At 35.5% G+C, this 19,588-nt stretch overlaps 1 protein-coding gene across 10 annotated transcripts in view; it reads right to left on the bottom strand.

The window, feature by feature from the left end:
- Positions 1-19,588, bottom strand: part of LOC143229842 (uncharacterized) — a 171,426-nt gene that overhangs the window by 61,295 nt on the left and 90,543 nt on the right. For all 10 annotated transcript variants that reach the window (XM_076462664.1, XM_076462665.1, XM_076462661.1 and 7 more), the window contains one exon: positions 19,453-19,489. In XM_076462664.1, the coding sequence (XP_076318779.1) occupies positions 19,453-19,489 (37 nt within the window). The remainder of the gene's footprint in view (positions 1-19,452; positions 19,490-19,588) is intronic.

Genomic DNA, 19,588 nt, shown 5'->3' with positions numbered 1-19,588 from the left:
GTCTGCTAAACTAAAATTATTTTTCAACGAAAGAAAATTGGAATATACAGTAGTGCACTGAAGCAAATATCATTACATCCGGCAAGACTTACTATTTTTAAGTAAAACACGTGTTAGTTGTAACACGTAACATGACCTGTTGCTGTCTCCGTTTCACTTGAGGTCAGTGTATCCTGCGTAAAACCTGAATCGGTCGAAATCTACAACGATCCGAATGTCAGTAGACTTGTTTCTCTTCTACTGTACTGAACATACTTATTCCACAGTATATTTCACAACGTAAGAGAGGAAATCGTGAAAGCAACATATTGTATATTAGGCTTTACGTACAGCCAGAGGAGCAAAATAGTAAAGAAGAAGCAGACATGTACTCTTCGAGTTATCGATATCTGAATAACATATGGGCTACCAAGTATCAACAGATTCATACGTGAAACGCTTATTTTTATTACACATATTTACTTATGTATAAGCGAATACAATCCACATCCATTCACATAACGTTCTGTAGTGAACACAGTGTTTCTTGTTACAGGAAAAGAACAAAAATAAACATGTGTGGGAAGTAGATCAACTGATGACTTTGACATTTGCCGCCAATATATCACAGCTGCACATTTCACGTCATCCGTATATAGACCGAAAAGCAGCAGTGATTTACACACATCTGTATATCAACATATTACTAAGCTTCGATTCCCCTTAATCCAAAGAGCTAAACGCAAGGAAAACAGAGACCAACATCTCATGGAATTGTACATTTCACTCATCAAAATAATTACATCGTTCATCGAACAGGTTTCAGAATTTGTAAACATTTTTTTTAATAGTTTAATATACAAGTTTAATCGTAGCCATCGAGCAAAGACATACCTGTCTGGTCATATTTTAATATCTCAATCCACTGGAATACATCCAAGCGTCATAGCTTTCCTTCTCAAATTTAACACTAATCATGTTTTTTAGTATGAACTGGTGGACGAAAGACCGCCAGCTCTAATGTGAATTCGGTGCGAAACACAACATTAGTTTAAAACGTTTTCACTGTAAACAGGAGATAGTATTCATATTCTATCATACATCTCAATTTGTCTTTCATGACGGAAAATAATATTTAACACAAATATTTAATGTCAATTTTAATTAGCCCTTAGTGACAAGAATATTGTTACAAACCTTCAAATTATAACAACATTTACCATCATTATCCTATTTTGTTCCAGATGAAGAGCGGATAAAGGTTGTTCTTCTCCAAGTTTATCAACACAATTTAAATTTTACATTTATATTTACAGCATCATTACTATTTAACATTTATTACACAAATATATGCAACACTTTCCTCCAGGATATGAGCATAAGAATATTCTCCCTTATTCAGTTCCATCAAATTAGGCCCAGCATGGCCACGTGGTTAGGGCGCTCGACTCGTAATCCAAGGATCACACTGAACATGCTCGCCCTTTCAGCCGTGGAGACGTTATAATGTAACGATCAATCTCACTCTTCGTTAGTTAAAAAGTAGCTCAGATGGCCTTCGTGTAGCTTTGTGCAAAATTCAAAAAACAAACCAACTGTTATACCCAATCCTTGCTACACATAAGTGTCGATATAACCGTATATTTGCTTACAGCACTGTGTAGAAAACGTTTTTACTGGTTACAAAAAAATTGGAGATTTATCTTAACCATTTATCTGTTTTAGACCATTTTATGTGTTTTTTATGGAAATATAATGAATTAATTTAAAGATTGTTATATTTATCAGAGGTTTGCATTTTATCTTGAGTGAAAGTAACTTATCCTATCATCCTCCACATGTGGTGCTCACATGAATGTATAATATCATAGTAGAGCCAAAACAACAAATTCTTATTACCATGTTAATATCAAATAAATGTAACTATGTATCGCATACGATACTCAAGTGCTTTAGCGAATCACGTGTGGTGTACAAGATAGAAATAGGTTAAAACGGGTTTGTGGAAATACACTGATCGAACTAAAAATTTGGTTTAATATTACAAGAAATTTTTTATGTTCGTAAACCTAAGATAACCCTTAAATTTTGTAATGCTATTATTTCAGGCATTAGTCATAGCTACTGTCCATAATCATGCGTCAATCATCTATAATACTTTCTTTCAAGCTACACAAACATGTGATATGTTTATATATGTTGCCATTACCAAAGATACTAGGTGTTTTAGGAAATACGCAAAATACACAATACTACTAAGGTACTCAGTATATATAGGCTCATCAGTTGAGGCCTCAAGATGAGGAACTTAAAAACTAATATTCATTTATAAGAAGCCACCAATGAGACGCCAGTAAAATTACTTTCAAACAAAGAGCTGAGGATGGTCTAATAAGTAACGTATTGGTTTGTTGATCCTAAACTCTGTGGGTCGTGCATTGGTCATTGGATTCGTAGATTAGTTACAAAAGTGACAGTCAAATCTCACTATTCGATTAGTGTGTAGCCCAAGAACAAGCGACAGGTGCTATAGACTACCTTATTTTTTGATAATCATTTCCAAAACAGCGACAGCTATCGCAGGTGGCGTTTGGTAGCTTTACACAAATGTCCGGAACAAGCTTAACAAACCTTTAAACATTCCAACATTTCTTTAAATTGAGAAGCAGTTTGGAAAATAAGGAATGTTAATGCTAAACGACACAAACCATTGAAAATAAATTTCATCTAAGGATTAAATTTCAATTTCGAACGTAATTATAGGCGAAAGAAAAGGTTTTGTCTTTATACATCGCTGCTGTCTACTATACCACAAGAAAACTTGAAACCGTTATTCAAAACTCTTCTTGTCTATTATACCAAGAAAGGAGATAACATCAAGAAAGTTGAAGGAATACGTTCCATATCAAGCTAACCCTACATTTAAAACCTTCTGTTTGATTTTTGAATTTCACGCAAAGCTACTCGAGGGCTATCTACGTTAGCCGTCCCTAATTTAGCAGTGTAAGACTAGAGGGAAAGCAGCTAGTCAGCACCACCCACCGCCAACTCTTGGGCTACTCTTTTACCAACGAATAGTTGGATTGACCGTCACATTATAAGGCTCCCATGGCTGAAAATGTGAGCATGTTTGGTGCGACGGGAATGCGAACCCGCGACCCTCAGATTACGAGTCGCACGCCTTAACTCACCTGGCCATGTAAGACAACGAAATTCACACAATTTTCGTCATCAGAAAAACTCTCAGAAGACCTTTCAAATTTCTCATCAAATCACAGGTAGATGCTGTAGAATATCTGCCTTTCTCCAGTTTTACGGTTCAAAATTAGGGACAATTTTGTGCAGAAAGCCCTACGTGGATGTTTGTTAAAATATTTTGAAACAAACAAATAATGCCTGTATTAATTTGTAAGTACTCATGAAAGAAAATACCAATATTATTTAGGCATGTTTTATCCGGCAGCATCCAAACAAGTATTCGTTATAATCACTCACAAAAGAACGGATCTCTGACCCAAAACCGTCAATGAACAGTTTTTACAAACTAAGACTTTTAAACCACTAAGCATTATTATTTGAAAATAATTCAGTAAGTTCCAAAAGAACAATATATAAAACCTCACGCTCCATTATGGTCTCTTCTTAGTTTCTCAAATCTTGTTGTAAAGGTTTCTGGTGTAACCTGTGTGTTAGCATGCTTATCCGTGAATCAACCAATGTTCAAGGTTTTACACTTTCAGTCAACACTGTTATTCGGTTAAAAAGATTCGCGTATTTATAGGATGAAAATACCACATGGTAGTCTCAAAGTTTGTTTGTTTTTTTTTAAATAGTTCTGGATTCGTAATTTTCAGAAGCATTTCTGTTTAATCACACATACAACAAAAGGATTCATAGTTCCGTATTCTTTTATATTTTTTACTTCTTAAGGAGCGCTGCTAAGCTGAAAATTAAAATATTAAAATCAGACTCAAAACAAACCCAAGCATAATGTACTTAGCCGTACTTAGCAATACATTTCTAGACGAGATACATATATTATACAGAAATGTTTATACGATGTATTTCACATACAACTGCCAGCATGCCATCTTCTGAAGATTGAAAGCTAACGTAATTTATATATTTTGCTTCATTTTGTCGTCAATACCGTCATTAATAAGAATCCTAAAAAGAACCTCCGGTATCACCAAAGTAAGTTAAAATGATAAGCGACATAGCGAAGAGTGCCCTCAGAAACAGGCTAAAATGAGGTCTCATAGCAAACTGAATTGGGATCGGAAAGGTAATACATTCATAACCTGGTTTTTCCAGATAACGTTATTTAACACTGATATACAACTACAAAATGGTTTAATTTTTTGTTTAGCCCGACTTCTGCTTAACAACATCTTAAGCATGCTACTGTGCTTGACACCGCAGCGCACTACAACAGGAAGCACTGGCCACAACGGACCGAGTTCTCTGTGGGGAAGCACAATGTCAAGTGCGAGCCACTAGTGGACCACCAGAAGGTGTTGTTCCCACCATTGCACATAAAATTGGATCTTATGAAACAATTTGTCACAGCTCTTGATAAGGAGTCTGCAGCCCTCAAGTACCTTCGAGTCTCTTTCCCTGAGCTGCCTGAGGCAAAGGTCAAAGCTAGTGTATTCGTTGGACCACAAATAAAAAAGATCCTGGAGTGCACAGAACTCCCCAAGAAGCTCAGTAGGAAAACAAAAAGTTTGAAGCAGCCGTGGAACTGGTTGAGGCTCTGGTGAAGAACTACAACAAATGGGCTGCAGGATGTCTTTGAAAGTCCATGTACTTGACGCTCATCTTGATAAATTCAAGAAGAACATGGGATCATACTCAGAGGAGCATGACGAGCGCTTACACCAAGATATACTGGACTTTGAACGCCAATACAAAGGAGCGTATAACGAAAACATAATGGGAGACTGTATTTGAGGGTTGATACGTGAAAGTGATTTACATTACAGTCGCAAATCTCAAAAAACAAGATGAACACGTTTTGTTCATTTTTGTATAACTTTAGTGTAAATACATGTAAATATTGATTCATATGTTGTTTTATTCAGGCCTTATGTAAATACAAATGTGCAAATTTGCCCGTTTTTACAAAGAAAATAGGTTACTTTCTAAATTTCATTATCCAGGTCACAAAAGCAAAGTTTGAAGGGAATAATGGCTATTTTCTGTACTTTTACAACATAAGCAATTAAGAAATAACACATACTATCCAGAAACAAAATTTGTGTTACATAGTGTTATTAGAAGCTGACTATTAAGTGTGCTAGAGAATACACTGAATGTTTCGTGAAAATAATTGCTATTATAGGTTTGATAACGAGCATTTCCTGCTAAATGTCACGACAGACTCCACAAACAAAGAGGTGGTAAAATATGGCAAATAAACAAAAATGGATAAAAAAAAAAGATGGAAAATGAGTGAAAATTGGTAAAAAAAAATGCAAATTAGCATCAACCCAAGTGAAAAGAATTATACAGTACTTAAATTTAATATTACGGAATGAAATAACTCGTCAGCAGCATTCGAGTTCAAACAAACAAACGAGGGGTTAGTCATAAAATATGGGTGTTACGACTTCTACGAATGAAAACCAGAAAGACCAGTCAGATAATTTTAAATTTTGTCAATCGTTTATAAGGCTCACTTACTTGACAAATGATTTCTCCGAATCCTTGACCACCATCGCTCTGCCCTACCTCGACTACGACCGGACACTCGCTCACTGAAACTTCGGACGAACTTTCTATTAATTAAAGTGGACATTGCCCCGTTCAAACCAGCTTAATTTGGTGAATCTTAAAGAGCTGTTTGAGACGTACTTTGAGACAATATACTTATATTCTCTATCACGCACAAGAACCCGCTGAAACCCAGCACATTTTAGATTGCGCATGGAGTTTCACGATCAGATGCGTCGGGGTTTTCAGCGATCGAGAAGGAGTTAAAGCGACTGAGCAAAGCAAACTAAAGTTATCGATCGGTTAAACTCCATAAATATATCTGGCTTCCATTGAATAAAACTAAAACTTTTCCCGATAAGTAAACGACAGTGATGTGTTTGAAGCTAATCACTCGGGTTTTACTGAACTGGCATTTCTTTTAATTTCTGATGTAAAACCCGAAAACTTTCGTAGTCATATCTTTTGAATGAACAGCGAGACCGGAAGTCCGTACGAGAAATTGGAAGTACGTCAGAGTAAATCTGTTACAAAATTACTGAACAGGTTTCTACTGACTGTGGGTGACGGTGCATATGTTCTCTACTTTGGCACACCTGAGGTACATACTTATATGAACAACAACTTTTAATGCCGACCACTGCAGTGTACGTGCATCTCCACGCACCATGCGTGTGAACTTCCTCCACAAGATCGCGTTGAGCCCAAGGAGCCGAGCCTCTTCGTGCACGTGCTACAGACTAACTGTCAAGTTTCTTTTCTCAAACACACAGAGAGTTATAGAACCAGAACCCGGAGATACAATTACTGTTGCTAGCAAGTTGTTAGAGGGAGAGGCGAAGGAAGAGACAAGGATCGTATTTCTAAACCAAACCGTTGTGCTTTTTAAGAATGAAAATCGCGAATTTTACTTGGAACTGTAAACATATAATACGAGATGCCAAATTTAAAAAAAATGACCTAATACAAGAGTAACTATTATTTAGGTGTGTATATCTATTTACAAATTAGTTTCATAAAAACTGATTTCAATCAGTGAGGCTGGAGCAGTTTTGGAAACATATAGCCTTCTCTAGTTACTATCGACTATTATTAATAACTTCAGCTTCTTAACCTGAAGATAACCCAGGAAGGTCGAAACGTTGTTCTCTCCTTATCAATAAAAGTGTCAATACCCATACCAGCCGTTCTGAGATTCATTTTTTTATTTCACATGGGTTTCTCGTCATCAAGAATAGGTTGATATCACATAGACATTGCAAAGATCCTAAATACGTTCTGTTCATTTGTTTTTGTTTCAAGAATTTTGCAATAGTGAATTCAACCAAGATAAACTATGACTAATACATAAAACACTTTGGGCATTAAAGTGTTAGGTGTCACAGGTATCAAAATTACATTTTTAGCGTTGCAAGCTTGCAAATTTACCGCAAAACCATTGAAAGAATAAACAGTTGCTTTAATTTTCCAAGTAAAAAAAAATCCGTAGCGGAAAAAGTAATTATTTTTGTAGTAAGTTGCCACTAATGATTTAGAAGTTCGAGTTATGTAAACATGATTTTGTAAGTAAATAACAAATTATGCAACAAATTAAATACGTTTTCGTAGATATAGTTCACATATTTAAGTCATACTGATTTAAATAATTTGAAGAGGAATTGAAGAGAAAGAATTTGATTTTAATAGTTGGGTGAATCTACTGTGCACACTGGTCTGTAATCTGAACAGAAGCTGATTTTAACAGTGTGATGAATCTACTGTGCACACTGGTCTGTAATCTGAACAGAAGTTGATTTTAACAGTGTGATGAATCTACTGTGCACACTGGTCTGTAATCTGAACAGAAGTTGATTTAAACAGTGTGATGAATCTACTGTGCACACTGGTCTGTAATCTGAACAGAAGTTGATGTTAACAGTGTGATGAATCTACTGTGCACACTGGTCTGTAATCTGAAGAGAAACTGGTTTTAACAATGTGGTGAACCTACTGTTCACATTGTTCTGTGTAAGTGAAATAGAAGACCTTAGTTCTAAAATCACGAGAAAAACGATGCATATTATTTCCCATCCTATTCAACTTATATATATATATACTCACACACACACACACACACACACACACACACACACACAGAGGAACAAAGGTTGCTGTTACTGCTCTACTGTTTGTTCCTGGACGTATTCCTGTCAATCGAGCATAATACCTACTATTTAAATTGTGTGTGTGTGTGTGTAATCAATAGTTCTATGGATTTGTTTCTTTGTAAGTTCCGCAGTCTCCATTGTTTCTGCTGTTGTTTTTATCTCATCACAAGATTACTAAATCTTATTTCTAATATGTGGATCAGTCTAATAAAAGAAAACTAACAAGAGAGACAAGTGTCAAATTAATATTTGTTCATCTTTCCGTCTGGAAATAACTGAGAAACAAAATGTTGTAAACAGGGACAAGGCTCTTCTGTGGGGATTAAAACCCTTGTGGTATTGACAGGACTTTATCTTGATATTTCTTATTGGAAACTTGTGGGGATTAAAACCCTTGTGGTATTGACAGGACTTTATCTTGATATTTCTTATCACTGGAAACTTGTGGGGATTAAAACCCTTGTGGTCTTGACAGGACTTTATCTTGATATTTCTTATCATTGGAAACTTGTGGGGATTAAAACCCTTGTGGTATTGACAGGACTTTATCTTGATATTTCTTATTGGAAACTTGTGGGGATTAAAACCCTTGTGGTATTGACAGGACTTTATCTTGATATTTCTTATCATTGGAAACTTGTGGGGATTAAAACCCTTGTGGTATTGACAGGACTTTATCTTGATATTTCTTATCATTGGAAACTTGTGGGGATTAAAACCCTTGTGGTATTGACAGGACTTTATCTTGATATTTCTTATCATTGGAAACAGGAAGCGCTGGTCTAGAGTTCTGAAAGAAGTTCGTATTCCATGACAAATCTATCATTAACTAACTTCAGATTATTCAAATATGAATGATGTTTGTTCGAGGAATTTGAATAGCTACAATTACAGCGTTTCTGTTCTTTGAAATCATTACAGTGAATCTTCTCCGTTTCTATTTGGTTTTCATATGTAAATTTAGGTGCGAAGTAAAACAGAGCAGTTATCCACTCAAGCAACGTAATATCTGCTTTAGTTTAGTGAGCTTCGTTTCTATAAAGAGTACGGAATTCAGGAAGCACTAGAAAAAAGAACAGTTATTCATTCTCCTGAGATGTACGAAATTATATTTCTAGAGATAACAAGAGACAAGTGTTTCAGTTAACCTAACTCCCGCTACTAATTCATTTCAAGCGTGTCATTTTATGTTGTTAACATCTTTTCCCACACGGCATGACCAGGTTGTTAGGGCGCTTGATTCATAATCCAAGGGTCGCGGGTTTGAATCCCCGTCACACTAAACATGCTCGCCCTTTCAACTGTTTAGGCGTTATGATGTGACGGTCAATTCCACTAATCGTAGCCCAAGAATTGGCAGTGGGTAGTGATGACTAGCTGCTTTCCCTCTCGTCTAATACTATTAAATTATGAATGGTTAGCGCAGATAGCCTACATGTAGCTTTGAGCGAAATAAAAAAAAAATCTAAAACCAAATATCTTTTCCATGACTTCCATTTAGTCGTTCGGTGTTTATAATTACGTGTCTAAAACCATGTCTGATTTGCTGTTTATTGGTGAGATGCAAGAAAGAAATGAAAACTAGTAATATAAGCTACAGCCTTGAATTTTCTACGACACGTGTCTGCCTTCTTTCTAGTTTCGTGGCAACTTTTCGAGATACAACTGCCTATACTTGGAACGTACCTGCTTTCTTTTTCTATAGGAGAGATATAAATCCTTACAAATTCCACTATACTTACGTGAGTGAGAAAGATAAATTTGCAGAGTCTTATTGAAATAATAGATGTATCTCAATCTTTTTATTTATTTCACTTAGTCCAGTGACGGCGCCTAATCCAAGCTAAGTAGAAGCTACAGAGGTTTAAAAGGTTCGGAGGATTACATTTAACAGAGTTTTTTGTTTTCTTTTGCTTTCTCTCTCTTTGCTTGTTGCACGAGTTTCCTATGTACAAGGAAAAACGAGGTCACCAGACGTTTACGACTATTATATAAATTCTAAGATTTCATGCGCATCTCGGTAAATATACTTGTGTTTTATATTTACAATATACAGAAGAAAATAGCAGTTTTTATTGTAAATATTGTTACTGTATTGATGAAAAACAAACAGTTAATTTCAAGCTCTCTTTGTTAACCTGAAGATGACCTAAGAGTGTCGAAACGTTTTCTGTGCTTTATTTTAATTAAAGGTTTAATACCCATGCCAGCCGTCTTGAAAATACATTTTTACCTCAAGTGGATTTCTCGTCATCTCGGAATAGGCAATAGTTGTCCGTGCTATGTCCACCACGGGTATGAAATCCTGGCTTTTAGCAGTTTAAATCAGAGACCTGCCACTTGGGGGCTCACATTATCTACAGTTAAAAAAACAAATTCACGTTCAACGAATTATAAATCTGGAAAAAAAAATAGATCAAATGTTTCGGTTTTGTTTGTTTTTGAATTTCGCACAAAGTTACTCGAGGGCTATCTGTGCTGGCCGTCCCTAATTTAGCAGTGTAAGACAAGAGGGAAGGCAGCTAGTCATCACCACCCACCGCCAACTCTTGGGCTACTCTTTTACCAACGAATAGTGGGATTAACCGTCACATTATACACCCCCACGGCTGGGAGGGCGAGTATGTTTAGCGCGACGCGGGCACGAACCCGCGACCCTCGGATTACGAGTCGCACGCCTTAACACGCTTGGCTATGCCGGGCCCTAGATCAAATGAAATTATTGAATTTCGACCAATAGGAGCGATATAAATTTTGCACAACTCTAAAAGACCTTCATGTTTGATTGAAACAAACGATTCTTCTTTCTAATAGGTTCTAGGTAGCTCACAGATAAGAGTTTTTTGATATTTGTTCAATGTACAGTGATTCAAATACAAAAGTGTTTAAGACACCCGAATTGTTTTAAAGCACATAGTTCTACTATTTTTCCGAATCAGTTCCCTTCCATACAAAAATACAGAATGTCCCAAAATTAATATACCAAAAGTTAAATAACTTTGTAATTTTTATTATAAAACAAAGAAAATACGGTTCTGCTATTTTTGCAAACGCTAGTTGTACAGCATGGTAATTAATGCATGTTTTTAAGATTCTGAAACAAAACTTAATAATGCATTAATTGTCAGTTATTGGGTATTCATTACTATTTATTTTGTATGACATTTGGAAATTAATTCCAATGAATTTCAATATACATATATTTAACCTACTTGAATTTATTATTATTATTATTATGACCGAAAAACAAACAAACTCGTATTTAGAATTAAATACACATCGTGTAAAGGAATGCCTTCTCGATAAAATAATAAGACGTTAATAGGTTATTTTAAACTCAATTTGGCATCACAACACAAACAGTGCACTAACATAAGTGAAGTACAAATAAAGTATTATATATTTTAAAAAGATGCAAATAGGTATGCCACTTTGTTATTTTCATTTAATTTACTAAGAAAGTGCCCTCGGAAAACGTGTTTGTATTAATGAAATGAACAAACCTTTCCTTGTGTAAATTCTACAATAGGCACGTTCTTCTCGTTAAAGTGATATTATCCCTATATATCTGACTTATATAACTGAGATGCAGAAGCGTTATAATAGCTAACGTACTTTCGCTTCCAATTTTGGTCCTTTGAATACTGCGCCAAATGTAGGAATCTAAGCGTTTAAAATCTTATTTATTCATTCTAGGTCACAGCGCAAATGTTTAACACGTGTTTAATAGAAGACACGCACATATTTCAGTAATATTTCATAAACGATAAAAGCATCACAACCACGACATAAGTGAAGAAAGGCAAAGTGTGTTACAGAGAGACACGACTACAATAGCATTACCTTCAAATATAAACAAGTATTGAATAAGAGGAATTTGATCACGTAACCGCACTGTAACATATTTAAGATGGTGGCATAAGCTGTAAAACTATTATATCAGTGCACTCTCATGGTATAAGCTGTAAGATAAACCTTTACGTACACTCTGGTGGTATAAGTTGTAAAACAAACATGTACATTCATTTCGACGATATGAGTTGTAAGCTAAACCTGTAAATATACTTGAATTATGTTACTTGCATCACGAGTATATATACGAAAATTCAGCACTACATAACAGTGGAAAGAGGGATCATGAAAAGTAAACAAACTTCTTAAAAGTGAAATTCAAGATAAATTCTTAAACTCTCCAATTCCCAGTAAAATTTACTGAAGTAAGCCACAATCACGTCAGTAACAAATGCACGAATTTAGAAACGAGATAATTTCAACAATTATCATTTGCCACAAAAGCTCGAAAGGTATAAATTTTAAGAGGAAATATTTGAGGCAATAACTCCCAAAATATTAAAGTGACGTTAGACATAGTATTATAGGAAAAATTTTTGTTAATACAAATAACCCTTAAGTCTTAAGTTCAACATTTATTATACCAGTACATATATATATATAAGCTTAAGTTGTGCTGAAGTACATACTCATATATGGGTATGTACTTTCCATATATATATATATGTTTGTTTATTTGTTTTTGAATTTCACGCAAAGCTACTCAAGGGCTATCTGCGCTAGCCGTCCCTTATTTAGGAGTGTAAGACTAGAGGAAAGGCAGCTAGTCATCATCACCCACCGCCAACTCTTGGGCTACTCTTTTACCAACGAATAGTGGGATTGACCGTCATGTTATAACGCCCCAACGGCTGAAAGGGCATGTTTGGTGCGACGAGAATTCGAACTCGCGACCCTCAGATTACGAGTTGAACGCCTTAACTCACCTGGCCATGCCGGTCCATGTATATATATATATATACTTCCTTCTCGTTCTGACGGAGAAAGAAGGAGGCACAGATTCCTTTGTGAACAAAAAGAAGACAAAAATTGAAATTTTCGAATACCTTATTGTGAGAGAATACATCTGTAGTATCTCTCACGAGCTCTTCTCATGCTGTGTATATAGTGTATGCATATCGCCAAATCATTTCTGCTAACGTTCACTAATTTATTGGCACTACACTTTTAAGCTATTTTTCTCTGGTGAGGAGAACAACAAAGTTACAACGCATTTAGAACTTTCAAAAGTCTGATTATTTATTGATTGTTCATTATTTCAAACGCGTGTGCAGCTCGATTAATCGCAACATGAAGAAACGTGATACTGTATTAGCTTGTGTTGCAGAAACCTTGAAATAAAACGTACCAATTAGTAATGGGGAATTTGTTTTTGTTGTTTGTTTGAAGTTCGAGCAAAACTAATTAGAAGATTATGAGTGCTAGTCTTCCATAATTTTAAAATAACAGACTAATGAAAACACCTAGTTAACACAACTTAACATTAATTGTTTATCAATGAAGAGTATGTTTCACCGTAACATTGTAATGCCCTCACGGCTGAAACAGCAACCATGCTCGATGACGGGTTGGAACCCGTTATCTACAGATTGCGAGTTACGAGCTCTAACTGCTAAGGAAAAACTACTACAAATGTAACAAGATTTTCTGGTTGTATGGATGGTGTGTAAAAACTAACTGTTTTCACAAATAACAGCAATTATTATCGTTCTTAACAGAATATACAAAATTATCTGTTTTCGTTTTTAGAGTTACCTTTCAAAAATGGCTCTCTGCTCAAATAGTCCTTAAATATCAACTCATAGACTAGAAGAAAAGAGTCAACACCCAATTTCAACTCTTGGTCTATTCTTGTCTAACTGAACAGTAGTGTTTGGTCCACACACACTTATTGTACTTCCCCTTAGTGTGAAGTGTGATTTATAGGAATGAGACATAACCCACGAAACTTTGGATTTTCAGTCAGAGATCGCTAACCATTACACTACAATCAACCTAACAAATTGCAATAACGCTATTTTAATAAGGTAACAAGTCAACTTTGTTTTTATTTCCCGCGAAGCTACACGAGGGACATTTGCGCTAGCCGTCCCTATTTTAGCAGTGTAGGACTAGAAGAAAGGCAGCTAGTCATCGCCACCCTCCGCCAGCTCTTTGGCTACTCTTTTACCAACGAAGAGCTGGATTGACCGTTACTTTACAACGCCCCTACGACTAAGAAAGACGAACATGTTTGGTGTGAGGGGGATTCGAGAACCCGTGACCCTGAGAACACGAGTCAAGCGTTCTAACCATTTGACCAAAGAAGCCAAGAAGACAGGGGTCTAAATGTTGACATTTAAGCTAGCAACAATAATTAACAGAAAGCTGTTACAATATCATTGTAAAACAACCCCGAAAATAGATTCATTCAAGGAATATACACTTCTTATCAAATCAACAAAACTTCTTCGTACATGAACCGAAGAGTAGCTCTTTTTTTACTATAGGAAACTACGAAAATGACGATTCAAATTTGACAACCATCTTACTTATCACTTTGTATAAACATAAAACATAAATCATTTTGTGATTTTTCCTTCAGCAAACAGAGATATAGAAAGAAGATAAAACAGATGCCTAAATCATGCGTTATGTTATTCTGTTTTTGTGTAACTTGTAAACTTGTTAAAAAAAATTAATTGTACTTTATAACATCGACTTTGATTCGCTAACGTAGTAATTTGTTGTCATAAACACAAACTGTAGTGTCAAATATTCATATTTACGACCTAAAAACACATAGTTAGTTCGAGTATTAATGGGTGAACTTTAAATAGTACAATGCCCTTAGAAGTTTGTTTGTTTGTTTGTTTTAGAATTTTGCACAAAGCTACATTAGAAGTACTTTTGTGAGGGGAGTGTTTGTCATATACAGTTATTTTAATCATTACTGATTGAAAGTTAAACAGTGCAATGCCTTTAGAGATAGATTCATGACAGGGAGTGTTTGTCACAGCTCATTTCAAGGAAAGATACTTTCACACGAAAAATGTTACGCGAGTATTATCCAACCAATGGAAGCAACATTTTGAAGAAGGAATGCTTCAGTGCGATTCATGGAAACAGAACAGCTCACACAGAGATCACTTAGGACAGCAAGAGGTTCAGAAACTAGTCTGAAAATGATGCAGGAATACCACCTTCATCTGAAAGTAGGAGTTATGATTACGAAAGAGAAAAATCTAATTTGTGATCTCATTGTGATTATAGCCCGGCATGGCCAAGCGCGTAAGGCGTGCGACTCGTAATCCGAGGGTCGCGGGTTCGCGCCCGCGTCGCGCTAAACATGCTCGCCGTGGGGGCGTATAATGTGACGGTCAATCCCACTATTCGTTGGTAAAAGAGTAGCTCAAGAGTTGGCGGTGGGTGGTGATGACTAGCTGCCTTCCCTCTAGTCTTACACTGCAAAATTAGGGACGGCTAGCACAGATAGCCCTCGAGTAGCTTTGTGCGAAATTCCAAAACAAACAAACAAAACAACCATTGTGATTACTCCAGGTACGTCTCCTAGTACCATTAGCAAGGTAATTAATTCAAATGATGTGAAGTTCACGAAAACTCACGCGCTAAACGTTCTCGAGTTTCCAGACATATTTTGAAATTAACAGCTGTTTCATGAAAAAAAATCTGAATAAATTAGCATAAAAACAATTTAATTTGAAGACATACCTGTGAAGTCCTCTGTGCAGTAAACGGTCTGTAACAAAATATGCGAAATGTGTAGTTTAAGACTGAAGTCGCGATCCTTCTCACGGACGTGTCACGACATAAATGGCAATAAAGATTAATACAGTGAAATTGTGATCAAATGGTTGATCACAATCAGAGATAGAGAATGTAGTTCCAAAGACCTGGAACATTGTTCATGTGGAGTGATATGTACTCCAGGCGATACTTGAAAATGTTTTTGATGTAAATGGTGATGCACGCTGAATTCTGAATTATTTTTCTTTAAGGTGATATTAATTCTTTTATACGTAGTAACTAAACCAGAATATTTACAATGATAAATGTTTATCTTTTAAAGTACTTGCCACTCATTTCATAAATACATAATAACGCCTAATGTACTGATGAAACCCTGTTTTAATTCATCCATGCCTGGCATGCCCAGATGGGTTAAGGAGTTCGACTCGTAACCTGAGGGTTGCGGGTTCGAATCCCGGTCGCACAAACATGCTCGCCCCTTTCAGCTTTGGGGGCATTATTATGTGACGGTCAATCCCACTATTCGTTGGTAAAAGAGTAGCCTAAGAGTTGGTGGTGGGTGGTGATTACTAGCTGTCTTCCCTTTAGTTTTGCACTGCTAAATCAGGGACGGCTAGCGCAGAGAGCCCTCGAGTAGCTTTGCGCGAAATTCTAAAACAAACAAAGAATTCATCCGTTTCAGTATTGCACAATTAGGTTCCTTTGTAATTCAATACATGAGGTTACTGATTAAGTTTGTTCATCTCTCAGCTTAAATGAATATTCCCAAATTGCAATATTCAAATTTCAAACCTCTCAGTTTGTGCAAGTCAAAAGAGATTTACACAAACCAGTTGTTTGTGTAACATTTCCTCTCGAAAATATCGTTGGTTTGTCATAAAAGTTGGTTTATTATCACCAAACTGCAAAAGAGAAACAAACTCCTATACTTATGTCACACATAACTGGTTTACCTTTTCTTTACTTAAAATCATAAAACAGTAGTCACTAACGAAGGATAAGTAAGTAATACAATGATTCAGTTTACAGGTCATGGGAAGGAATAACTAAAATGACGACATTTCCAGACATTGATTGGTTTATTTTTTTGAATTAAGTTCTTGTGTGCCTTCATTGCAGCAGTAAATATTTATATACAAACATATCAGGTAAGAAATGTTTAGTTAAGGTAAAACTTTGTGAAATAGTATAATAAACCTTTTCTAAGTTGCTCCATTCCAGAATTATACTTATAGATCATGTGAAAAACCAGAACCCGTTAAAGAATAAAGCCTATACCAAATCCGTCCGGATGAAATGTCGTATTATAACATGATATTTATACTAAACAATCACGAAGTAATTATATTTCCACAATTTGTGAACATTTCAGAGTTCCTTTGTGTTTGGTTTGGATATCACACAAAGCTACACGAGAGCTATCTGTGCTAGCCGTCCCTAATGTAGCAGTGAAAGACTAGAGAAAAGGAAACTAGTCATCACCACCCGCCGCCAACTCTTGGGCTACTCTTTTACCAACGAATAGTGGGATTGACCGTTACATTATAACGTCCCCACGGCTGAAAAGGCAAGCATGTTTGGTGCGACGGTGATTCGAATCTGCGACCCTCGGATTACGAGTCGAGTGCCTTAACCACCTGGCCATGCCGGACTCCTTTGTGTTATTTTCCTGGAAAATCTAAGACATGTTACAGAAGGTTAGACAGCACTTCCCTTCTACTCCAAGCATTTACTCTCATACATAACTCACGAAGTCTATTTAAAACTAAATGAATGTTTGTTTGTCTGCAAGATTAAGAACGTTTTTGCTGTATAAAATCTAAATTCTTTACACTGCCCACGCTAGCATGTGAAGCAACGTGAGCTGGTATACAAGTGCGTGCTGTTTTTGTTTTTTTTCCTTTTCTTGTACGTGAAGACTCTTGTAAATTGAGAAGCCTGTGAAGTCACCAAGCTTAACATATGGATTGGAATGGATTCAGTACTGAATATCCTGGAAACGGGATATTTGCTGAATCAAGTAGTTAATACTGAATACAAGTAAACAGTACTGTAATTATTTTACTTGCAGCGGTTGATCCACTAGGGTAGCAGAAAAACAAATAAAAGGACTCCACGGATTTGGTGGATCTCATAATGTATGCGGCCCTCTTCACTATAAAAATTATATTCAATATTAGAAATGTATCAGAAATCAGACAGTAAACCCAGAGATGTTAGCACATCTCGAAGACTTCCTGAAACTACAATTTACTTCCAGAAAAGATTAGTAAGGACTTTACTCCTAACGTTAGGCTTTCCTGTTCTTATGATGTTATGAATTGGAACATAACTGTAAACAATACGAGCGTTATCGCAGAAATAGCATATTTAACACTATACTTTCAGATACTGGAAAGAATATCATGCTTGCCGTTTATTTATTTCTAAACTATTCAACATTAGTGCTGATACAATAACATTTTATTACCATATAATAAACTTTTCATGATATAAATCGTTTATCATGAGACTGCACAACTAAAACGTAACATTTCCAGAACTTTCAAGTCAGTGAGGTAAAACACAAGAAATAGAGATATCACATGACTATTAAACTAGATTCAAAACAGATGTTTAATAGGAGGGAGTTATTAAATGATTCACGTATTTTGTTTTTGAAGATACAGATTACAATCGCGAGAGGGCGCAGAGGAAGATGACACCATTAAGTTATGTTCTGTTGTGTTAAATATATTTATCTATCATGTTTCGAATTAAAGTTAAACTTAACTTTCATCATTATTGTTTATGATGTTCACTTTGATTAATAAACGCTTAATATTCCGTTTTTACCTTCAATATTACTGTTTACAGAATTAGTAAAACATGTAAATGTATATATCACAAGAAACATAAAAGGAAAACACAGGTGTTTATGTGAATTCAATCCTCAATCAGATAAGAACAATAGCACGTTCTGTCTTTGGGCTAAACCAATTATAAAATGCAGCCCTTAAGAATTAAATATATTTGGAATATTGTAAAAAATGTAAATAACTATATGTATGTATATTTTGACATAATTTCCAATACCAATATAGCGTGTATGTTTTAAAGATTAAATGGAAAAAATTAACAGCTTTTGCGATTATTTCTGAATAACGTTTTTGGACGAAAGAAACAAACTTGGAAAACAGTTATCTTTAGAAACGAAAACATTCTCTATACGAAACATCTGCCTTTATTCCCTTCAGTATATTACAAGCCCGCACTTTCAACTGCCTGCAATGCACGTTATATCTGCACTGCTTATCGATTTATAGAACAAGGTGGTTAGTGAAGATAAATCGCCACCTTTCCTAATTTAAAAGAAATACGATGAAATCTTTCAAAGACATCACTGAATGCATGGAAACTTTTCAATAGCAATAATGGAAGACGCACTTTTTAAGATATATTTTCAACACTAATTGTTTAAATGCGAAGATAATTCATCGGAAAACTCAGAAAATCCAGACATGGGGGTTTTACAATGCGTAGTGTTTATCTACTAAAAGGTGGTCTTGGTTAACACTGATAGAGAAGTCAGAAGAATTTTCATTGGAAAACATGTGTAAATCATATGTTGGTTTTTAACATGCCTTGTCTTTCCACTGCAGTTAGCATGCTTCAACTTCGTACAACATAATTTGATTGAACACAACATTATGACGACTGGAGTTCGTAAAGTGTTTTAACTGTATTTACCACAACCGGATTTTAGTCTGACATTAGTACAATAAAAATTATTTTTATATATCGTGTAAATAAAACACTCAAGATCTAACCTCAGAGGAAACTATATTACAATTTGTGAAACAACAAATAAACAATATTTTCATCCAGAAGTGACTAAGGATTAAACATAACAATCTGGTAATTAAGTATGATTAAATAAGATAACCTGATAATTAAGCATCACAACCCGATGATCAACTATGATCACCTAATAATTAAATATAACTACCTGATAATTAAGTATAATTACCTGATAATTCCTTCACGGATTGAGATCGGGTAAAAACCTGTGTGGAAAAACAAAATAAGTTTTAATTTTACCTCAGAATTAACCCTGTGGTTATACAGACCAAACTGAAATATGTTTCATAAAGAAAATAGTTTTA

Source organism: Tachypleus tridentatus, chromosome 10 (genome assembly GCF_004210375.1).
Source record: "Tachypleus tridentatus isolate NWPU-2018 chromosome 10, ASM421037v1, whole genome shotgun sequence".
Classification (NCBI taxonomy): Eukaryota; Metazoa; Arthropoda; class Merostomata; order Xiphosura; family Limulidae; genus Tachypleus; species Tachypleus tridentatus.
The sequence above is the reverse complement of the archived record's forward strand: the minus strand, read 5'-3'. Positions and strand labels throughout refer to the sequence as shown.